This window comes from Poromitra crassiceps (genome assembly GCF_964638095.1).
Source record: "Poromitra crassiceps genome assembly, chromosome: 21".
Lineage (NCBI taxonomy): Eukaryota > Metazoa > Chordata > Actinopteri > Beryciformes > Melamphaidae > Poromitra > Poromitra crassiceps.
The window spans coordinates 28,561,776-28,580,821 of NC_139638.1; the positions used below are offsets into that span (position 1 = coordinate 28,561,776).

The window sequence follows — 19,046 nt, forward strand, 5'->3', positions numbered from 1 at the left end:
TCACTGTCAGAGGTTGTGGATTCCTCCCTGCAGAAATATGTTAGATGTGAACATCTGTGCAATGAAAGTTACAGAAATGACCATGATGTGTCTAAAGCAGTGGTTCTCAAATGGGGGGTCCGGGGACCCCCAGGGGTCCTTGAGTTGGGTTCCAGGGGGTCCCCAGCCAAAAGGGGGGTCATTTATTTCCGCTATAATTCCATTCATAAGTAACACAATGACTATTTTGGTCATGGGTTTTATACACCTTCTGTAATAAAACATCTAAAAGCATCAATCTTATTATCATATGGGGGACCGTGGGACAACATCCTATAAAATGGGGGTCCGTGGTCTAATTTTTGTCAGTTTAGTGGTCCATGTGAAACAATTTGAGAACCACTGGTCTAAAGGGGCATGCATAAAGTCACACAAACAGAAGGACCACACACACACACATATATATATACATGTATATGAGTTATTGGTCTATCAGTTCCCTAGTGATAAAAATTAATAAAAGGTAATCAAATAGCCAGTGTTGTTTCATTCTGCTGCCTGTAGATCATCTCTTGCACGTCCAGGAACAGGAGAGCAGAAGTGAGTGTGAGCCCCCTGCCCCCACACATCACATTACAAACTCCTACCTAACAAGAACAATCTGTGTGAGCAGGCAGGCAGGCAGGCCACAGTCTGAGACAAGCCACTCTCTGGGAAACAGAAAGGCCGAGAGGGGGAGGAGAACACAGGAGAGAGAGAGAGAGAGAGGAGGGATCTGTCCTCATGGCTAAACAACTTCTTCCAGAGAGACCTCCAGCCTGAAACCTGAAACTGGAGAAGTGGCGTGCGTGCTTCATCGGGCGGTTGACTTTCTTGCTTCGCTCTCTCTCAGTTCATTTTCTCACCCTGCTTTGTGTTATTCCTCCTCCATCAGACACAGTTCCTATAGGAGATCTTCTTCCACATCACGCGTGTGGCCACTTATATGGTGAGTAAAATACTTTTTGATTTTTGCAAACAAGTTTTTTTTTTTATGTTGTATGTTGTTCATTGGATGTTTACGCTCTCCAGAATAACCCATTGCTTTTGCTGGACATCACATTGCCTCACATGACATGCCTTCAGACCAGCATCTAACAGCCTCGGGCCGGGGAATCAAAAGAACTCATGACAATGTTTAGTCTCAATTCTAGAAGAAGGATATTATCCACACACACTGGCCACAGTTTCCAATGTTTTATTGACTGCACAAAGTTACAAAAAGCAACCTTTCAAACCAACAGGGTCTGCTGCTGATGCTGCCTTCAGAGGCAATTTGACTATTGTCAGTTACTGTATGTGAGTTTAGACTGTCAGGACTGAACAAAAGACTTGATAGTATAATAACAAAAGCATTAGTAGTAATAATAGTAATAAATACTAGTAGAAGCATTCCTGATGGAGAATAGAATAGAATAGAGTAGAATATAATAGAATATCATCAGACATCATCATTCATAAATATTCATTGTAACAAAATCATTAGTAGTAATAATAGTAATAAATACTAGTAGAAGCATTCCTGATGGAGATTCATTGCACTTGTGGGCGTGTGTGTGTGTGTGTGTGTGTGTGTGTGTGTGTGTGTGTGTGTGTGCGTGTGTGTGTGTGTGTGTGTGTGTGTGTGTGTGTGTGTGTGTGTGTGTGTGTAGCTGTAGCTGTGTGTATGTTCATGTGTCTTGACTGCACAGGCGTGTCTAACATAATAGCCGGGGGTGAGTGGGTGATTAATTCTAAATAACCCCCCCTCCCCCTTTGCCAGATGCAGCTCTGTGCAGAGTTTCATGTGGTCCAGCTTGAACACAGCTGGAGCAGCAAAGGTAGCTCAGACACAGACCAAGCAAAGTGATCACGATGAAGAACTTCTGCAAAACTCAAACAGTGTATAGCCTAAGGCTACTAAGGCTTAACAGGGATACTCAACTTGCTTTGCCCGGGGGCCACTTTCGTGAAATGATAGAAGGCCAGGGGCCAGTTAATAAACAAACAATATACATTTTTCTGTAGCGGATTGCAGGTTTTTGGGGTGTCAGTCGGAATTTAGTCTGACAATGTTGTTGTGCACACCGGATAGTTAGTTAGGTTAAGTTAGTTAGGTTAAGCACATACATAAGTGCCTGGGTAGCGAGCAGACGGCGGTATTTGACAATTTAGCAGCTAAATCATAGATTATTGAAAGATATTCCATATTCCAGGCCGGGCCGCAAGTTGAGTATCACTGCTATGAGAGATGTCTTCTGTGTTTTGAAGAAGCAGTTGCCTCTTTGTCTCTGCTGCAGTAGTAGGTGGACATCTGCTACAGTATGAATGTTCAGCAGACCGCTTTCGTCCAAATATAATTTGGGGGCTGAGTCATTCGTTTAAGGGAACAGTTAGAATGAAGCCAATCTATCTTCCTGCAGGCCTTGTGCAGATGGGAGAGCAATTAAATTACTGTTATAGTAATAATGTCGAAGGAATCTCTCGTGCTACAGCCCCTCCACAAGGGGAGGTCGCTGCTCTCAGACGAGGACAGAAGACTGGAGAGGTAGAAGTGACTGGAGCACACAAAATCACTGGCAAACTACACATTTAATAAGGTGCAAAAGCGAACGTTTCGACGCGAGCGGCGTCTTGTTTGACTCTGAAGAAGAAGACGTTTTTGTACCTTATTCAATTTGTTTGCCAGTGATTGCTACTGTTATAGTATAATTCAGAGAACCTATATGTAGGTAAAGACATTCATTGTGAGATAGTTTTATGAAATATTGGAGGTTTTAAATGGTTTATAGGCAGATTTTAGGAGAAAGTATTTACGAAATGTTGTGTCCGAAACCCAAATGGATCTAGTAGGCTATAAGGTCATGCTTGCTTCTCAACAGCTGTGTACAAACCAGTGGTTCTCAACGTGGACACCGGGGATCCCCTGTGGTCCTTGTCTGAGGGGGTTCCAGGGGGTCCCCAGCAAATTGATGAATTGTTGAATTTCAGCATTATTTCATTTAAAAGAAGTGAACACAAGAATGACTGTTGTGAATCTTCTGACCACAGTTTCTCTGTTATCTCTCTACCTACAATACAGGCAGTCATGGACATCTGGACAAAAGCATATCCAACAATTTAAAAGAAATCTCAGATTTGAGTCCGAGAGACACAATCACATCAAATGGGGGTCTGTGGTGTTATGTGGACTAAATTAGAGACCTTGATATGAAACGGTTTGAGAGTATACAGTCTATAGTTGAGAGTCACTGGTGTAAACCACCACCACCACCACCCACAACATTAAAGGAACACTCAGTAGTATATCAGACAACTGTAAACTGTTTTGAAGTCTGTCATTTAATTTGACAGTTATTGAGTGTTAAAAGTGTCACTAACTCAAATTAATAACTCATTAACTCAAATCAACTCTCAACAACTGTCAAACTAGATGAATGATGAATAGTTTGACAGTTATTGAGAGTTGATTTGAGTTAATGAGTTATTCATTTGAGTTAGTGTGGACCAGTGATGTCACTGGTCCACACTTAAACACTCAATAACTGTCAAATTAAATGACAGACTTCAAAACCGTTTACAGTTTTCTGATATACTACTGATGTTCTAATGATACAAAGCTGGTTGAAAATGGCCGGAGTGTTCCTTTAACCACTCGGTAATTAAATCACTGTTATTTGCAGATCGTGCGGGAAATGATGCTCCTGATGGCGCTTCATCCGATTGGTCTGTGTGTGGCGTTCTGCATCATCATCAGCAGCAGCTTGGCCACGCCCCTGCCTCTGCAGGTGTCACAGACAGAGGGCAGTGCAGAGGGGGAGGAGCCGCCGAGTCGCCTGGCCCCGGCCCCGTCGTCGACCCCGGCCACCGGCGGCCTCTCCTCCGACTACCAAACCACGCCTGCTGGGGGCCACTCCCACGTGGACACCGTGTTCCTCAAGCAGGTCGTGAACTTCCTCCAGACGCACTTGCTCTTCATCCTCGTCGGAGCCACTCTCCTCCTCGTCCTCTTCCTGATGATCTGCGGCGCCGTCTGCATGAGCCGCAGGCGAAAGGTCAACGCTTCCTACTACCCTTCCTCCTTCCCCTCCAAGATGTACGTGGACCAGAGGGACAAGACCGGAGGCACTAAGCCCTTCCACGAGGTGCCGGAGAAGGCCCCGCGCGGCCAGGAGCAGCCCGAGCCGGTGGACGCCCGCAAGCAGCTGCAGGCGGACATCATGAGGGCCGCCAAGAGCCTCCGGACGGCAAACAGATCTCCAGATGTGCGAGAGGCAAACGAGCCCTGTGAAAAGATAGCAGAGGGTAGTAGCCCCAAGCCAGATGCCAGTACTGGAGATAAGGAGGTGTCACATCTCCTGGAGCAAAAGGAGGCGTGTCCGCCGCCTCCAGACTGTGAGGCAGCTGCTGTGGAGGGCCCAGAGCGACCTCTGACCCCTGCAGAGGAGGAGGAAGAGGAGGTGGAGATCTCGTCTGGGCCCTTCTCACAGGCACACAGGCCTTCGTCACAGCACATTCACAGTGACTCCACTCCACTTCAGCTCATCACCGGAGAGAAAACGGCCTTCTAACTGTTCTGAGCCTGCAGATGTTTGATCTAGTTCCAGCCGGAATCCATGATCTCTCCAGTCCAAACCTTTTTAAGACTGTGTGCACATTTCCCACGGGTGCCTCAAATATGACGCTGCATTCCAATCGGATGTTTTTACGAGTGACCTTTATTCGGGATGTTTCGATGCTGCGTCACTCTGAGGCGTTGCAGAGAAAACGATATCTGTAAAAATCTTATTAAGTATTATTAGTCAAAGCAAGTTGCTTTGGGTATAGTTGGGTATATCGAGACAAAGTGAGACTGTTATTTATCATAGACTGACGTCCTTAGCAGCTGCTGGCACAAAGAAGTTCTTATTCCATGGTGTTTTTGGTCAAATACCAATGAACGTTTGTGAAATATTTACAGTCCAACTCCCTTAATATTTCTGCTGAGGGACGACTGATCATCATTGTGTGATGATGATGACTATTATATTTTTGCGTAACATATTTAACCAAGTTGTACAAATACTTTTTAAAGTTTCTGATGATGAATCATGGACAAACTGGCCTGGGCATAAGTGGTCAATATTACACAAATAAACCGACAGCAAACATTTTGGCAAAATCATTCCAAAGACTAATTCTGCTTCACATGTTTATTTGTTTATTAAAAGGATCCACATTAGCTGATGCCTAGACCAGTGGTTCTCTGGTTGTTTCACATGAGGGACCCCTAAACTGACAAAGATTAGACCACGGAGCCCCATTTAATAGGATTTTGTTCCACGGTCCCCCATATGATAATAAGATTTATGCTTTTAGATGTTTTATTACGGAAAGTGTATAAAACCCATGACCAAAATACTAAAGTCATTGTGTTACTTATGAATGGAATTATAGCAAAAATAAATTACCCCCTTTTGGCTGGGAACCCCTCAAGGACCCCTGGGGGTCCCCGGACCCCCATTTGAGGACGACTGGCCTAGACTACAGCTAGTCTTCCCTGGGTGCTCTCTACTAGGTCGGAGTAAGGAATGTGTGTTGAATTAGCGACATCTAGTGGGCAATTGCAGTAAAGTTCACACATGGTGAACAGAAGTCTTTTCATTTACTAGGCTGTTCAAAGCAATATCACACTTTTCAGGGAGGAGGAGAAAAAAATACAATATTATTCAAGCTAGTTTTATTGCAGGTTGACAAGAAAGCATTTCTACAACAGTCAAGTCAATGGACCCTTTCAACCACTTTTTTGCTGCATAGCATGTCAAAGAGCAGTGCTTAGGGGGTGTGTGGACAGGATACCAAGGCAACCTTCACCTTGAACAATACCACCATCACCACCACAGCATTCAAGAAACATCATGAAGAACAAAATCTCATCTCTTGAAAATAAGGCTCCGCTTGGTACCCATCACCCAATCAGTGCTTACATTGTGCGTTTAGGTGACAGCTAAAGGAACAGCGCTGCTGGGGGAACCACTTCCTGCTACCGAGGCCTGGTGTAACATTGTGTTATTATTATGCGGTTGACAGAGAACATGTCATCAACACATTCAGGATGACTCATCATAATGATACAGGACGACTCATCATATCGCCCACTTGGTAACAGAAAGCAGAACCAGGATCTCCTCGGACTGGATGAGAGAGGGGTGTGTTTAATTGCTGGCCACCATCACCTCCTGCTGGTTCTCCTGCTGGTCCTCCAGCTGCTTGAGACGATAGTCAGCCAGAGCAGCCTTGATCGCATCCTCTGCCAGCACTGAGAGGGAGAATTAGAAATACAATCAGGTTTAATTAGTTTAGTTTAATTAGTTTAATTAATTAGTTACACAGATTTTGAGGGGGATGGGGGGATGACTACAGGCTATATGGAAGCATTGAGATAGCCACTGTGACAATTAAAGTTCTGTAGGATGCAATGTTGATTTATAGCAGGTTTTTTTTTAAGTTTTAAAATTTAACTGATTGCTGTAGCACCACTGTAGCTTAGCTCAAAAATGTAGTGGGCGTCATTTTGCATGGAGCTGGATATGTGTGAAAAATGTGGCACCTCTTCATCCATGGGAAGGAATAATAATAATAGCCATATATTATGTATACTCATAATAATACATAGAGATCCAAAGGGTAAGCCATCCAGTTCCCAGTAACTAGAATAAAATAGAATAGAATAGAATAGAATAGAATAGAATAGAATAGAATAGAATAGAATAGAATATCATCAGACATTATCATTATAAATATTGATTGTAAATAAATAACTCACTGGAGCAGTGAAGTTTCACCGGGGGAAGACTGAGCTCTTTGGCGATGTCAGTGTTCTTGATCGTCAGGGCTTCCTCAGGCTGAACAGAAAAGCACACAGTCCCATTAGGCATTCCATTGTGTGTGTGTGTGTGTGTGTGTGTGTGTGTGTGTGTGTGTGTGTGTGTGTGTGTGTGCGTGCGTGCGCGCGTGTGTGTGTGTGTGTCTGACGTGTGTGTGTGTGTTCACTCACCGATTTGCCCTTGACCCATTCGGTGACCACGGAGCTGGAGGCGATAGCAGAGCCGCAGCCAAACGTCTTGAACCTGGCATCCACGATCTTGCCATCCTCGCCCACCAGAATCTGTCAGATTAACATTTGTGACAGAATGTCGTACGTTTTACAAGCAGCTGATTATGTTCCCATGTCGAAAAATCTAGAAATGACCCATTTTGTTTTTGAACCAAATGATTGAAACAACTGCTCCTAACGCTGAGGAAAAGCACACTGTATTTCTCCTGACAAAACAACAACTATGAAATGATGTTTAAAATTACTAAACAAATTCATCAACAACTGAACTGTGTTGTCACAATAGACCCTTTTCACGGGGGCCATTTTGGTAAATGGTAAATGGCCTGCATTTATAGAGCGCTTTTATCCAAAGCGCTTTACAGTCATTAGGTACATTCACCCATTCACACACCAACGGGAGCAATTTGGGGTTCAGTATCTTGCCCAAGGACACTTCGACATGCAGACTGGAGGAGCTGGGAATCGAACCACCGACCTCTTTTATCCAAAGCGATTAGTGGACGACGCACTCTACCTCCTGAGCTACAGCCGCCCCAAATTCAAATCATGGAACTTTGAAACCCTCATTAGTGTTTTGCTTGCACTTGTGTTTACCCTGCCTTTTCGACACAAAATGGCCCCCGTGAGAAGGGTCTATACTTTGCACCATCTACTTGTTAAAAACCATGTAAAAAGAATAATCCAGGTGTAGTGACAGACGCACCTGAAGCTTCATGACATCTCCACATGCTGGAGCGCCCACCAAGCCGGTTCCCACGTTCCTGGAGTTCTTGTCCAGTGAGCCAACATTTCTTGGGTTCTCATAGTGATCCACCACCTTGAGAGATAGAAGTATAGGAGGAAGTAGAAGTACTCTCTTAAACATTGCACAAGTGAATTAGAGCACTGCCAATTCATACTCCGTCCGGTTGTTGAGAATATCCTGTAATACGAGATAAATCTGGTGAAGCGGAGTGATATAACAGCATAGTGGAACGTCACTTCCTGCTTCAGCACTGTACCAGAGATTTTCATCCGCCATTTATTTTCCCATAGACATTTCGTAAAATGCGTATAAAAATAGCTTTACTTCGTCAAACCAAACGGTTCAGATATATTTAGAAACAGGAGAGACCACATAACATTTCACTCGGACCAAAACGTTAAAAAAATCACAAATTTAAAGATTATTTTTTTTCTGTGTTGTTTTTTAAGTGAAATGTTCTATGGTCTCTCCAGATTCTAAATATAGCTGAACCGTTTGGTTTAACGAAGTAAAACTATTTTTATAAGCATTTTTACGAAATGTCCATGGGAAAATAAATGGCGGATGAAAATCTCTGGTACAGTGCTGAAGCAGGAAGTAGGCGGTCACTTTGCTTCTCTATCATATGATTTCTTTTCTTTTTCATTGGCACATTACGAAAAGAAAATTGGCCATGAGGTATTCTACGTTGCCGTTACACCACTCTGCGTTTTCACCCTTACGCAAAGGAACTTTATATCAACTGATTATGACAGGGCTTCATTGTCCTCGGTTTTCTACATCCTCCTCCTGCCTACATTCCTGCTGAGTCATTGTGAAAACAATACTGAAGAGCGAAGCTTACATCAAGATGCTGGCCATTGCCTAAAATGGACCGTTTTAAACGCAAAAGTGACCTTATATATCACTATACAGTATGAGCTGTTTGTGAAATGAGTATTATATATTGTTTTTTATTATTTTTATTTTTTATTTTTTATTTTTTCCAAAACTGACATCCACATATTTGTGACCTTTCAATGTTACTTTAAAGTTTAGGCTATTGTGGGGTGCCATTTTGGGGGGCAATAAATGTTAATGTTAATGTTAAAAAATAGAAAGTAGCTAACATAACAGGTTCGCCAGACAGGATGTCAAGTCTTTGACGCTCCACGTGTCAGACTGCACTCCACCCAAATATCATGCTAACCTTATAAATGAAAATTATGCTGATGCTGATTATTACAACATGCTTTTATAACTAACCTAACACGAAGGAAGCTGTCTGTATGACTCACAAGCAAATCTCTGACTACATGCGTGATGCATCAGGTGGCCAGACCACAGACCAGTATGAAACTCAAACCTCTAAATATGAATATTATCTGAGATATTCCAGATTAGAAGAGGATGAAACTGTTACACAGGGATTATAAATGTATACCTAATAATGACACAAGAAGGTAGACTTCTAAAATGCTGTGCTGGCATTTCATAACAAGCCACTATCTCACACTCTCTCTCTCTCTCTCTCCCTCCCTCCCTCTCTCTGTCTCTGTGTTATGAGATACAGTAAGGTTTAGTTAGCCTATTTGTTCAACCATCTATCAAGGTATAGATCACTAACGTTTTACGAACCGGCTCCATTAGGCAATGTAAAGTTAACCACCGTCAGTTCCTCACAACGTAGTTATATGATGCTGTCATTTAGCTAATGTTACTATGACATAACAAACATCGTGCTAGCAAACTGACAGTAGTGTGCAGTTAGCTTATAGCAATTGTGATGTATTGTAGTAGTTTAGCTTCTGGTGGTAGCAGCTGATGCTGATTGTTACAACATGGTCCATAATTAAACATTTCTTCTCTGCCTCACTAGGCTTCACCATAAGCTTTTATAACTAACTTAACATGATGGGAGGGTCTGTATGACTCCCAAGAAAACCCTAATAATAAATAATAATAATAATAATAATAATACAATCATTATATTTTATAGGCTATTATATAATAATAATAATAATAATAATAATAATAGTAATACAATTATTATATTTTATAATAGTAATAATAATAATAATAATAATAATAATAATGATAATACTTTTTAAAATGCTAGCGTTTCATAACAAGTCACTATCTTGCTCTCTCCATCATCACAAGTGTTTTCTTTCTCTCCCCCTCCCTCCCTCCCTCTCTCTGCCTCTGTTATTATGATACAGTAACGGTTTAGTTATATATTTATTCAACCATCTATCTATCAAGCTTAGCTCCCTAACCTTACGAACCGGCTCCATCTCTAGCTAGGCAAGGTCAAGTTAACCAACAGCAACACTGTGTCACTTACTCATAACGTTGTTATGAATATGAAGCTGTCATTTAGCTAATGTTATGATGACATAACAGACAGCGTGCTAGCAAACTGACAGACTGACAGCTTATAGCTGCTGCAGTTAGCTTCTAGCAGCCTGTATGTAAAGTATGATGTGTTGTAGTTTACCTTCTGGTGGTAGGAGCACTGGGTGATGGGAGACGGAGCAGAAACCCTCCTGCTGAGGAAGAGTAGAGGGTTGATGCACTTCTTCACAGCGGTCCCGGCCATGTTCACAACAGTAGGATAATGACGCAGTATGAACCGGCCTGGAGATCTGATCAGCCTGGGCTGGAGCCTCTCGTTTCTTTTAGCTCAGTGGGAAGGGGGGCGGAGCTAAACTACAGCTGCGCATGCGCAGATTCAAGTTTATTATGTATTAGGCCAGTGGTTCTCAAAGTGGGGGCGGGGGACCCGCCAGGGGTCCTGAGGGGGTTCCAGGGGGTCCCCCAGCAAAAAGGGTCATGCTCTTTTTTTTGTCTCTCACTATAATTCCATTGGAACACAGTGGCAGAATGTATAACTTTTGTTTATGGCTTTCATACACTTTCTGTAATAATAAAACATCTAAAAGCAAAAAATCTTATCAGATGCGGGCCCCTGGGACAAAATCTTATCAAATGGGGTCAGTGTTCTAATTTGTGTCTGTTTAGGGGTCCTTGAAAAGGTTTGAGAACCACTGTTGTAGGCTAAACACACTACACACAGTCAAATACACACATCATGGATAAGGTGCAATCACATGCAATAATAACATGAAAATAGATTGGGGGGGGGGCACTGAATGGACATATTAAATGTGGAGAAATAAAAAGGTTAGTCACTGTAAGTGAATTAAATTATTTAATATGTCTGATGCACCATTAGATGTTGAAGAAGCAAAGCAAACCACCCATTGGTGTATCATGGCTTGTGCTGCCCGATGCTGATGAACCCCCTCTATAATTAAGCAATATAGCATGAGAGCTAGTGTGTTGTGGCAAATATATCCCGCTGATCAGTTGTTATCCCACGAGGCCGCAGGCCGAGTGGGATAACAACTGATCAGCGGGATATATGCCACAACACACGCTGCTCGAGTGCTATATTGCTTTTATAAAACGGTTTCCAAGTATGATAATATAAATATAATAATAATACTATAAGTCCGACTGGCATGGTATTCTGATAGAGTCAGTTGAAACACTACTGTAAGGCGGGACCTCTAGCAAGAAGATAGACGTGTGGGTGATTTGATTGGATCGTTCTGGAGACTGAAGTTGACATTGGCCAATCCTGGCGCTTGCTGAGAAGCTGAGAGCTTTCTGGAAAGCCGACAGGCAGCTCGAGCGCAGCGCTGCATTCTCAGCGCTTGCTGAGAAGCTGAGTGCTTTCTGCAAAGCCCGACACCAACTAACGTTACGGGGTTAAATGCGGGGTTAAATGCGGGGTTAACAGCCTTTTTTTTGCAAAGAAGACATTAGCCCGCATCTATTCTTGTACAAACATAATTTTCTGCGAAGTATTAGTAAAGTTATAAGCAAAGATCGATTCACAAGGATCTGACAGCTGTCTCCGCCATTTGTTTTTTTTTAGGTAACCAAAGGCTTTTAGTAAGAGAGTTGCCATGGCAACCAATAACCCATGGCCATGGGTTATTGGACTCGGTTACGGGATTTATACAATGGCTGTGAACCAATCAGATTGCTTGATTTGAGAGAGCCGTTTTATAATATGGAACAACAAGCCATTCAGTATACAGTCATGATACAGATGAAATAGAAAAGGGTCAGGTGTGTGTGTGGTAGGATGGTGGGCATGGTGAAAAATGTTGATAGTATCCTGTTACATCACCACACGGCCATCTTGGTAGGAAAATAACAGTTGATTGTAATCAATTACAGTAACAGGTGATTACAATCAAGTGACACAAACAGCCAATGAGCTGTGTGTATTGTAGCGCCATATTGGTAAGAACATGCTTGTGACATCATGGGAATACCATGAATACATGACATTACAACAGAGTAGCCCTACAGCTACAGTACACAACATTTAGAGTAGTTAGGGAACTGATATAGAATGGAATTTCCTTTTCTAATGACGTTTAGGGAAGTTTGTTATGGCTTTAAATATACTTTCATAAGACATCTTTCTGGCTCTTGGTTTCATTAAATTTGGTTTATATAAGCTGTTATAATCATTATATAGCGGATGAGGAGTGGTGAAATTCCATTCTATATCAACTGGCGTCACGAAGTACGGATATCAACGACAGAGCGGGTAAGTCTGAATTGATTTCATAATTCCTTACCGAGAGCTGTCGTCTGATATTAAAAGAATCTGAAATGTTTGCATGTTGTGGGTTTCTCAAAATGACATTGTATACAATTGTACAGTAAATAGATACCTCTCTTGACAGGCTGCATTCTGTTACCTCTGTAATTGCATACATCATGATGTATATAATTGAGAAGTGAATACAACCCTTCTGCTATGAAGTTAGCAGAAGTAAAATGTTATGGCTTGAATACAACTGATTGATCTAACTTCCCTGACTGCTAATGTATACACTGCTGGATGAGGGATGGTCAATTCTATTCCATAACAGGGACTAATGAGGAACGAATGAGGAACTATTTAGTTAATGGCCAGTTCTTGAGTTGGTGAAAAACAAATTTCATAGAGTATCAGTTAATGATTAGTTCATTGGAGGGGGGGGGGGTGAGGAAACAAATTGATTCAGTACTAATCCAAAAAGGTTCATGACGTCTGACTTAGTTTTACAGTATTAGATATTTCCTATGAAAAGACGTTATTTTTGTTTTTGTCATACCTGACAGTTTCGACTGCTTTGCTTCCTGCAGCCTTCTTCAGAGTCTCTGAAGAAGGCTGCAGGAAGCAAAGCAGTCGAAACTGTCAGGTATGACAAAAACAAAAATAACGTCTTTTCATAGGAAATATCTAATACTGATTCAGTACTCATTAACTACTCTGTATCATGCAGCACTTTACTTTAGGACAGAGGTTCTCAAATGTTTTTTCAGCCAAGGACCCCTTACAAGATAGAAAATATACCGGGGACCCCCTCATTCTGATTTGTGATTTTGGGCTAAGTTTAATTGTTTCCACAGTAACATGCTTGACTTTTAAATTGATTGTTAGATTAGAATGTAATCCATGAACCATTTTAGATTTAAAGCATAACATATTTTCATTGAACTATGAAGCTTTTGCACAAAAAAAAAAGTTTTATTTTTATTTGCCTGAAAACCTTTCGCGGCCCCCCTTGCAAAGTGCCACGGACCCCCTGGGGGTCCCCGGACCCCCATTTGAGAACCACTGCTTTAGGAGACACAAAAACAGAAAAGGGTCATGGATTAGCTACTCTGACCTTTGATGAGGAGTTACTCAAGAACTGACCATTAGTTAGTTCCTCATTCATTCATAGTAGCCTACTATATATTTAGGCTATATATTACGCTTAAAGTACAATATGTTCTCAGTCAACGACTCTATATTTTGTGTACCTTATTGTAACCCACAACATTGCATATTAAACATATAAACATTGTATTATATATGTTCTGTCAATATAGTTGTCATAAATAAGGGAAGTACAGTTTATCATGTTCCATGCCACATGACATCTGATGAGAATCGATTTCGTAACTGTCAGTCAGACACAGCCCAGGAAACGAAACGTCATGAGTTCAATGAAGGAAAGGAGTATGTAGTGAAACTTCACACTGCAGTGACACTTCACACTGATTGCTGCGAGCCTGCCACACTGACAGAAGGTGAGTCTTCAATCTCAGGACAATTTTATCATGTCAATTATTTACATGTTGTGGATATTTTCTTACGAGCAAGCAGTTTTATGCGTTTCTGTTTGTAAACCAGTGCGTTGTGTTTTATATTTTAGGAGCAGTAAATATTACCATGGAGGGACTGTCACTGGATTATGAGTATACGGATTACACATCTCCAGACAATGAAACCGATGATGGCAACTTCTCAATAGGGGGACTAGCGCCTTTCATCAGCACCAAGTCCTCCTTGGCTGACACCCTGGTGGCAATCAAGGTTATTATATGTGTTCTTGGTCTTGGAGGAAACGGTCTGGTGATCTGGATCACCGGGTGGAAAATGAAAAGGACAGTCTACACCACCTGGTACATCAGTCTGGCCGTTTCAGACCTCCTATTCTGTGCCTTGCTGCCCTTGGAAATAGTCTATTTGGTGACCTGGGACTGGCCTTTTGGGCAGGTCTTGTGCAAGCTCAGCTCCTCTGCCCTGGTTCTCAACATGTACACCAGCGTTTTCCTGCTGGTTCTGATCAGCGCCGATCGCTGCGTAATGGTCTCGTTCCCTGTGTGGTCGCAGAACCACCGGACGGTCCGCAAAGCGTCCGGAGTCGTGCTCCTCATGTGGGGCCTCTCTGCTGTCCTCACCCTGCCTGCGCTGATCTACAGGAAAACCAGGGTCTACGGGACGGTCAGACAGTGCTACACCGATTACACCGGTTCCGCACACAAGGCAGTGGCGCTGAGTCGATTCATCTGCGGGTTTGTGGTCCCCTTTCTGATCATTGTCTTCTGCTGCTCCGTGCTTTGTGTGAAGCTGAGACGTTTGACCATCAAGTCCACCAAGCCGTACAAGGTGATGGCTGCGCTCATCTCGACCTTCTTCGTCTGCTGGGTTCCCTACTACGCCGTTGTTCTGTTGGAGCTCGACCGCGTCAACCACAGCCTGCATGTGTTTGAGACCGGCCTGAAGGTGGGCGGCACTCTGGCCGCAGCAAACAGCTTCATCAACCCGGTTCTCTACGCGTTTATCGGCAATGACTTTCAGCAAACCCTGAAGCACTCTTTCATGTCGAGGATAGAGAACGCAATGGCAGACGATTGGCGCACGAGGTCCAAGACAACGGAAATCTGATGATTATAGCCTTTTGTTATCGGTGGCCAGGGTTGCATTTTATAGTTTCAAATACAGTAGATGCAACAGAGCAATGCATGTTTTAGTATAGGCTCATTCTAAAATTCTAAAATCGATAGCAGTCAACTGGCCTCCTCCGCTCAGACAGACGGTTGTGTTTCTTTGCTATGCCGACGACACCCAGATCTACATCAGCACAAAATCCCCTCACCACTACCACCTCTCACTCACATCGAAACCTGCGTATCTGCAATAAAAACCTGGCTGACCCACAACTTCCTGAAGACGGAACTTCTTCTCGTCTGCACCAAATCCACACTCAGCAAAACTGGACCCCTCACAATCAACCATTGATGACACAACCATCAGCTCCTCTCCCCTGGCTCACAACCTTCTCTCCCCTGGCTCACAACCTTCTCTCCCCTGGCTCACAACCTTGGTTTCACCCTCGACCCCACCCTATCATTCAACCACCATGTCAGCTCCATCATCAAGACTTCATACTTCCATCTCCGCAACATCACTACAATCAGACTCTGCTGCTGAATCCCTCATCCATGACTTGACTTGACTTGTCTGCCTGATTAGATGGTTAGATGAGATGGTTGATGGATGAGATGAGATGGTTAGATTAGAGATTATTTGTATCTGTTGCTTGTTGCATGTTTTGATTTGTTTCCTGTGGACTCCTATTATCAGCATCTTTGGGTCATTATACAAAATAAATGAATTGTTATTATTATTACCATGGCGCCGTATCTTAATGGGAATATCAATACAAAGGGAAACAGTAACCGTGTTGTCTCTGCTGACCAAGGAGGTCCCTTTTTATGTGCTGCAACTTTTCAGGAACCGAAAGTTGATGAATTTCCAAAGCAGGTTTAGTCACATGACTCACAATATTAGTCGACATAATAGAGAGCTGATATGTAAAGCAGTGACAAAGCTAAACTAAACTAAACTAAACTAAACTAAACTAAACTAAACTAAACTAAACTAAACTAAACTAAACAGTAAAGCCGACAACCTGTGGTGGTGAAGCACCCAAAAACAGGCCCAGTTCTAGAGAATGCAGAGCAAATCCTAGAGTGGATGAAGAATAAGTATAACGTCTCTAATGTAGCCTATCACATGAACTCTGTTTGAAAACATTGCATCCATTTATGAGAAAGCAGGGCGTATGATCCAATCAACAGTTTTGCAACAGGAAAGCCACAAACACCCAGAGAGTAGCTATGCTACTGTATATACCGTACATACGTCTTGCTTGTTTGGTAGATGTTAATCTAGTCACTTGCGAGAAACAGCCCCTTAATCAACACAGTCACATTTGTGAATGAATGAATGATAAATACGTGGATATAGGTATGCCTATTAGAATGTCCATGAAAGTATTGGGAAATTATTTCAATGTTTATTCATTATGATGATTGTTGGAGAAAAATATAAGTTCCATTGGCATTTCCCAATAAGCTATAATTGCATACACATAATTAATGCTATAAGTTAACGATGACATGACATACACATTATGACATGACATCTGACATATAGATTCACCCATGACATCTCACCCAGCCCCATAGAGAGGACTTCTCATTTTGCTTGCTGAGACCTTGTCCAGTGCATCAAGTTCCCAAACAACTGATACAGACAGGCAGCCCTGTAGGCTCCAAGTCAAGTCATCACCCCCTCCTCTCTGCCTTTTCCTCCTCCTTATGATATAAAGCATATGTTACACTGTCGGCCATTGGCTGAATATTTGACTCTGTACATCGATCAGACATGTGTACATTGAGATTCATGCCCTCTGTCAATATACATATTGCAGAGAATGTATGGTATTAAATATACTTTTATGTTAAATCTTCCTGGACTCAAGGTTTCAATTCATTTGGTTAGATAAGCTGTTAATTATCACATTTAGCGGATGTATAGAATTTTATTCTCTATCAATGATGATGATGATGATGACTATTATTATTATTATTAAACATACAAATATGTTTTATGTTTAGAATGGATGTTTTCTTTTTGATACACGTGTGTGTGTGTGTGTGTGTGTGTGTGTGTGTGTGTGTGTGTGTGTGTGTGTGCGCGTGTGTGTGTGTAGTGTATGTGTGTGTGTGTGTGTGTGTGTGTGTGTGTGTGTGTGTGTGTGCGTGTGTGTGTGTACACGATTAGATTACTTGAGGCTAGGTTATTATTATATGTGTTATTGGCCTTGGAGGAAACGGTCTGGTGATCTGGATCACTGGATCCGACTTGCTATTCTGTGCCTGGCTGCCCTTGGAAATGGTCTATTTTGGTGACCTGGGACTGGCCTTTTGGGCAGGTCTTGTGCAAGCTCAGCTCCTCTGCCCTGTTTCTCAACATGTACAGCAGCGTTTACTTCTGCCTTTTATTGAGTTTTCGTTTTGTTTTTCTTTGAGGACCTTGGGGGCCAGGTTGAGATGGTCCAGGGGCCAGTCCCGGCCCTGGGGCCGCATTTTGCCGATGTACTGTATGCTATAGAGAGCTGATATGTAAAGCAGTGACAAACAAAACAAAACAAACAGTTAAGCTACAACCTGTGGTGGTGAAGCATCCAAAAGGCCCCGTTCTAGAGTGGATGAAGAAGAACTAGTAATGTGTCTCTATAATGTATGACATGAACTCGAGTCTGTTTGAAAACACTGCATCCATTTATGAGAAAACAGGGCATACTCCTCCCATCAACAGTTTTGGAAAGCCACAAACACCCAGAGAGTAAATGCTATATGTTTGGTAGATGTTAATAGTCACTTGCAAGAAACAGCACCTTAATTATCACAGGCCTAATTATCTAAACTGAAACGGTGTAGAAGAGAACACAGTCACATACTCACATTTGTGAATGAATGAATGATAAATGTGGATTGCCATGCCTATTAGAATGTCCATGTCCACGTGTGTGTGTGTGTGTGTGTGTGTGTGTGTGTGTGTGTGTGTGTGTGTGTGTGTGCGTGTGTGTGTGCGTGCGTGCGTGTGTAGATTGTGTACATTGTGTAGATTACAATTATTATGCTTATTATTATTATTACTATGCTAAGGTGACCATAATTAATTTCAATGTCCGCTCTCAATGTCCGCTCTCGAAATCGCTGTCCGTTCTCAAGAGCTATTCAGTTTGTTTATGAAATCGCTGGGCTGCGTGCCCTCCAGTGTTGCTCCTGGCCAATCCCGGCGCCACAGGGCGTGGTTATTGCTTATCCTATGTGGGGTTAGAAATCACGCGCAGTGGTCAGTGTTTATGAAGTTAAACAGCGCCCTCTAGGAGGCGCTATAGACTAATCATGTCATTACTTCCGGACACAGTCCACGACGGTAGGCTGGTAGACCCGTAGGCGATATTTTCTTTCCCATGGTGGCGAAGGCTAGGCGAAGGCATGACCCGCCCCTCTCTGCCTCTAATTGGCTGACTGCACTCGACTCGACTGCTTTCGACTGCTTTCGACTGCTTTCGCCTGCTTTCGTCTGCTTCGCAGGCGGCGTTTTTTTTTCTTCCCATGATGGTGAAGGCTAGGCGAAGGCATGACCCGCCTCTCTCGGCCTCTGATTGGCTGACTGTACTCGGCTGCTCCCACCTTCTTTCCAGGCGAGCCAGAAGTATCTCAAAAAAATATCGCTTCCGGTAAGCTAGCTAGCTCATGGGTCTTGCGTCGAGACTACCACGAGCCAATCGGGGGGAGGAAGTCCATATATGGTCCATCCGGTCAGGGGGACAGGACATTATGTCATCACAGGACAACGCAACGCGATTGGCTGGCTCTGTTTCAAATCTGAGCCAGCCAAACGCGTTGTCCTGCGCTGTTCGGACCGTGTATAAAAGGCGATCACTGAGCGGGGTGGGTGGGGGGAATCAGAGAGGCGAGGAGAGGGGAGGAGAGGAGGAGGAGAGGGGGCGGGAGGGGGGA

The 19,046-nt window shown here is 42.9% G+C and overlaps 3 protein-coding genes and 1 pseudogene across 6 annotated transcripts in view; 3 read left to right on the forward strand and 1 right to left on the reverse strand.

The window, feature by feature from the left end:
* LOC310795815 (uncharacterized protein) overlaps positions 1-420 on the forward strand; it is a 7,164-nt gene extending 6,744 nt beyond the window's left edge. For all 3 annotated transcript variants that reach the window (XM_083657905.1, XM_083657906.1, XM_083657907.1), the window contains exon 3: positions 1-420. This exon is cut by the window's left edge and continues 4,519 nt beyond it. The gene's annotated coding sequence lies outside the window, so the exon portion shown is untranslated.
* Positions 421-799: 379 nt separating this feature from the next.
* On the forward strand, positions 800-4,636 carry tmem119b (transmembrane protein 119b). Its single transcript, XM_083657620.1, has 2 exons — positions 800-967; positions 3,681-4,636. Exons 1-2 carry the CDS (start codon positions 965-967, stop codon positions 4,566-4,568), a joined length of 891 nt encoding a protein of 296 aa, XP_083513746.1. The 5' UTR covers positions 800-964; the 3' UTR covers positions 4,569-4,636.
* A 1,040-nt stretch (positions 4,637-5,676) lies between these two features.
* Positions 5,677-10,489, reverse strand: LOC310795605 (iron-sulfur cluster assembly scaffold protein IscU-like). The gene is made up of 5 exons (XM_083657679.1): positions 10,321-10,489; positions 7,800-7,913; positions 7,034-7,144; positions 6,803-6,881; positions 5,677-6,295 (listed from the first exon to the last, which is right to left on the reverse strand). The coding sequence occupies exons 1-5, from the start codon at positions 10,420-10,422 to the stop codon at positions 6,192-6,194; spliced, it is 510 nt and encodes a 169-aa protein (XP_083513805.1). The 5' UTR covers positions 10,423-10,489; the 3' UTR covers positions 5,677-6,191.
* A 3,324-nt stretch (positions 10,490-13,813) lies between these two features.
* LOC310795386 (chemerin-like receptor 1 pseudogene) lies at positions 13,814-16,910 on the forward strand (annotated as a pseudogene). Its single transcript, XR_014553967.1, has 2 exons — positions 13,814-13,970; positions 14,096-16,910. The product of XR_014553967.1 is annotated as a chemerin-like receptor 1 pseudogene (transcript).
* Positions 16,911-19,046: the final 2,136 nt, after the last annotated feature.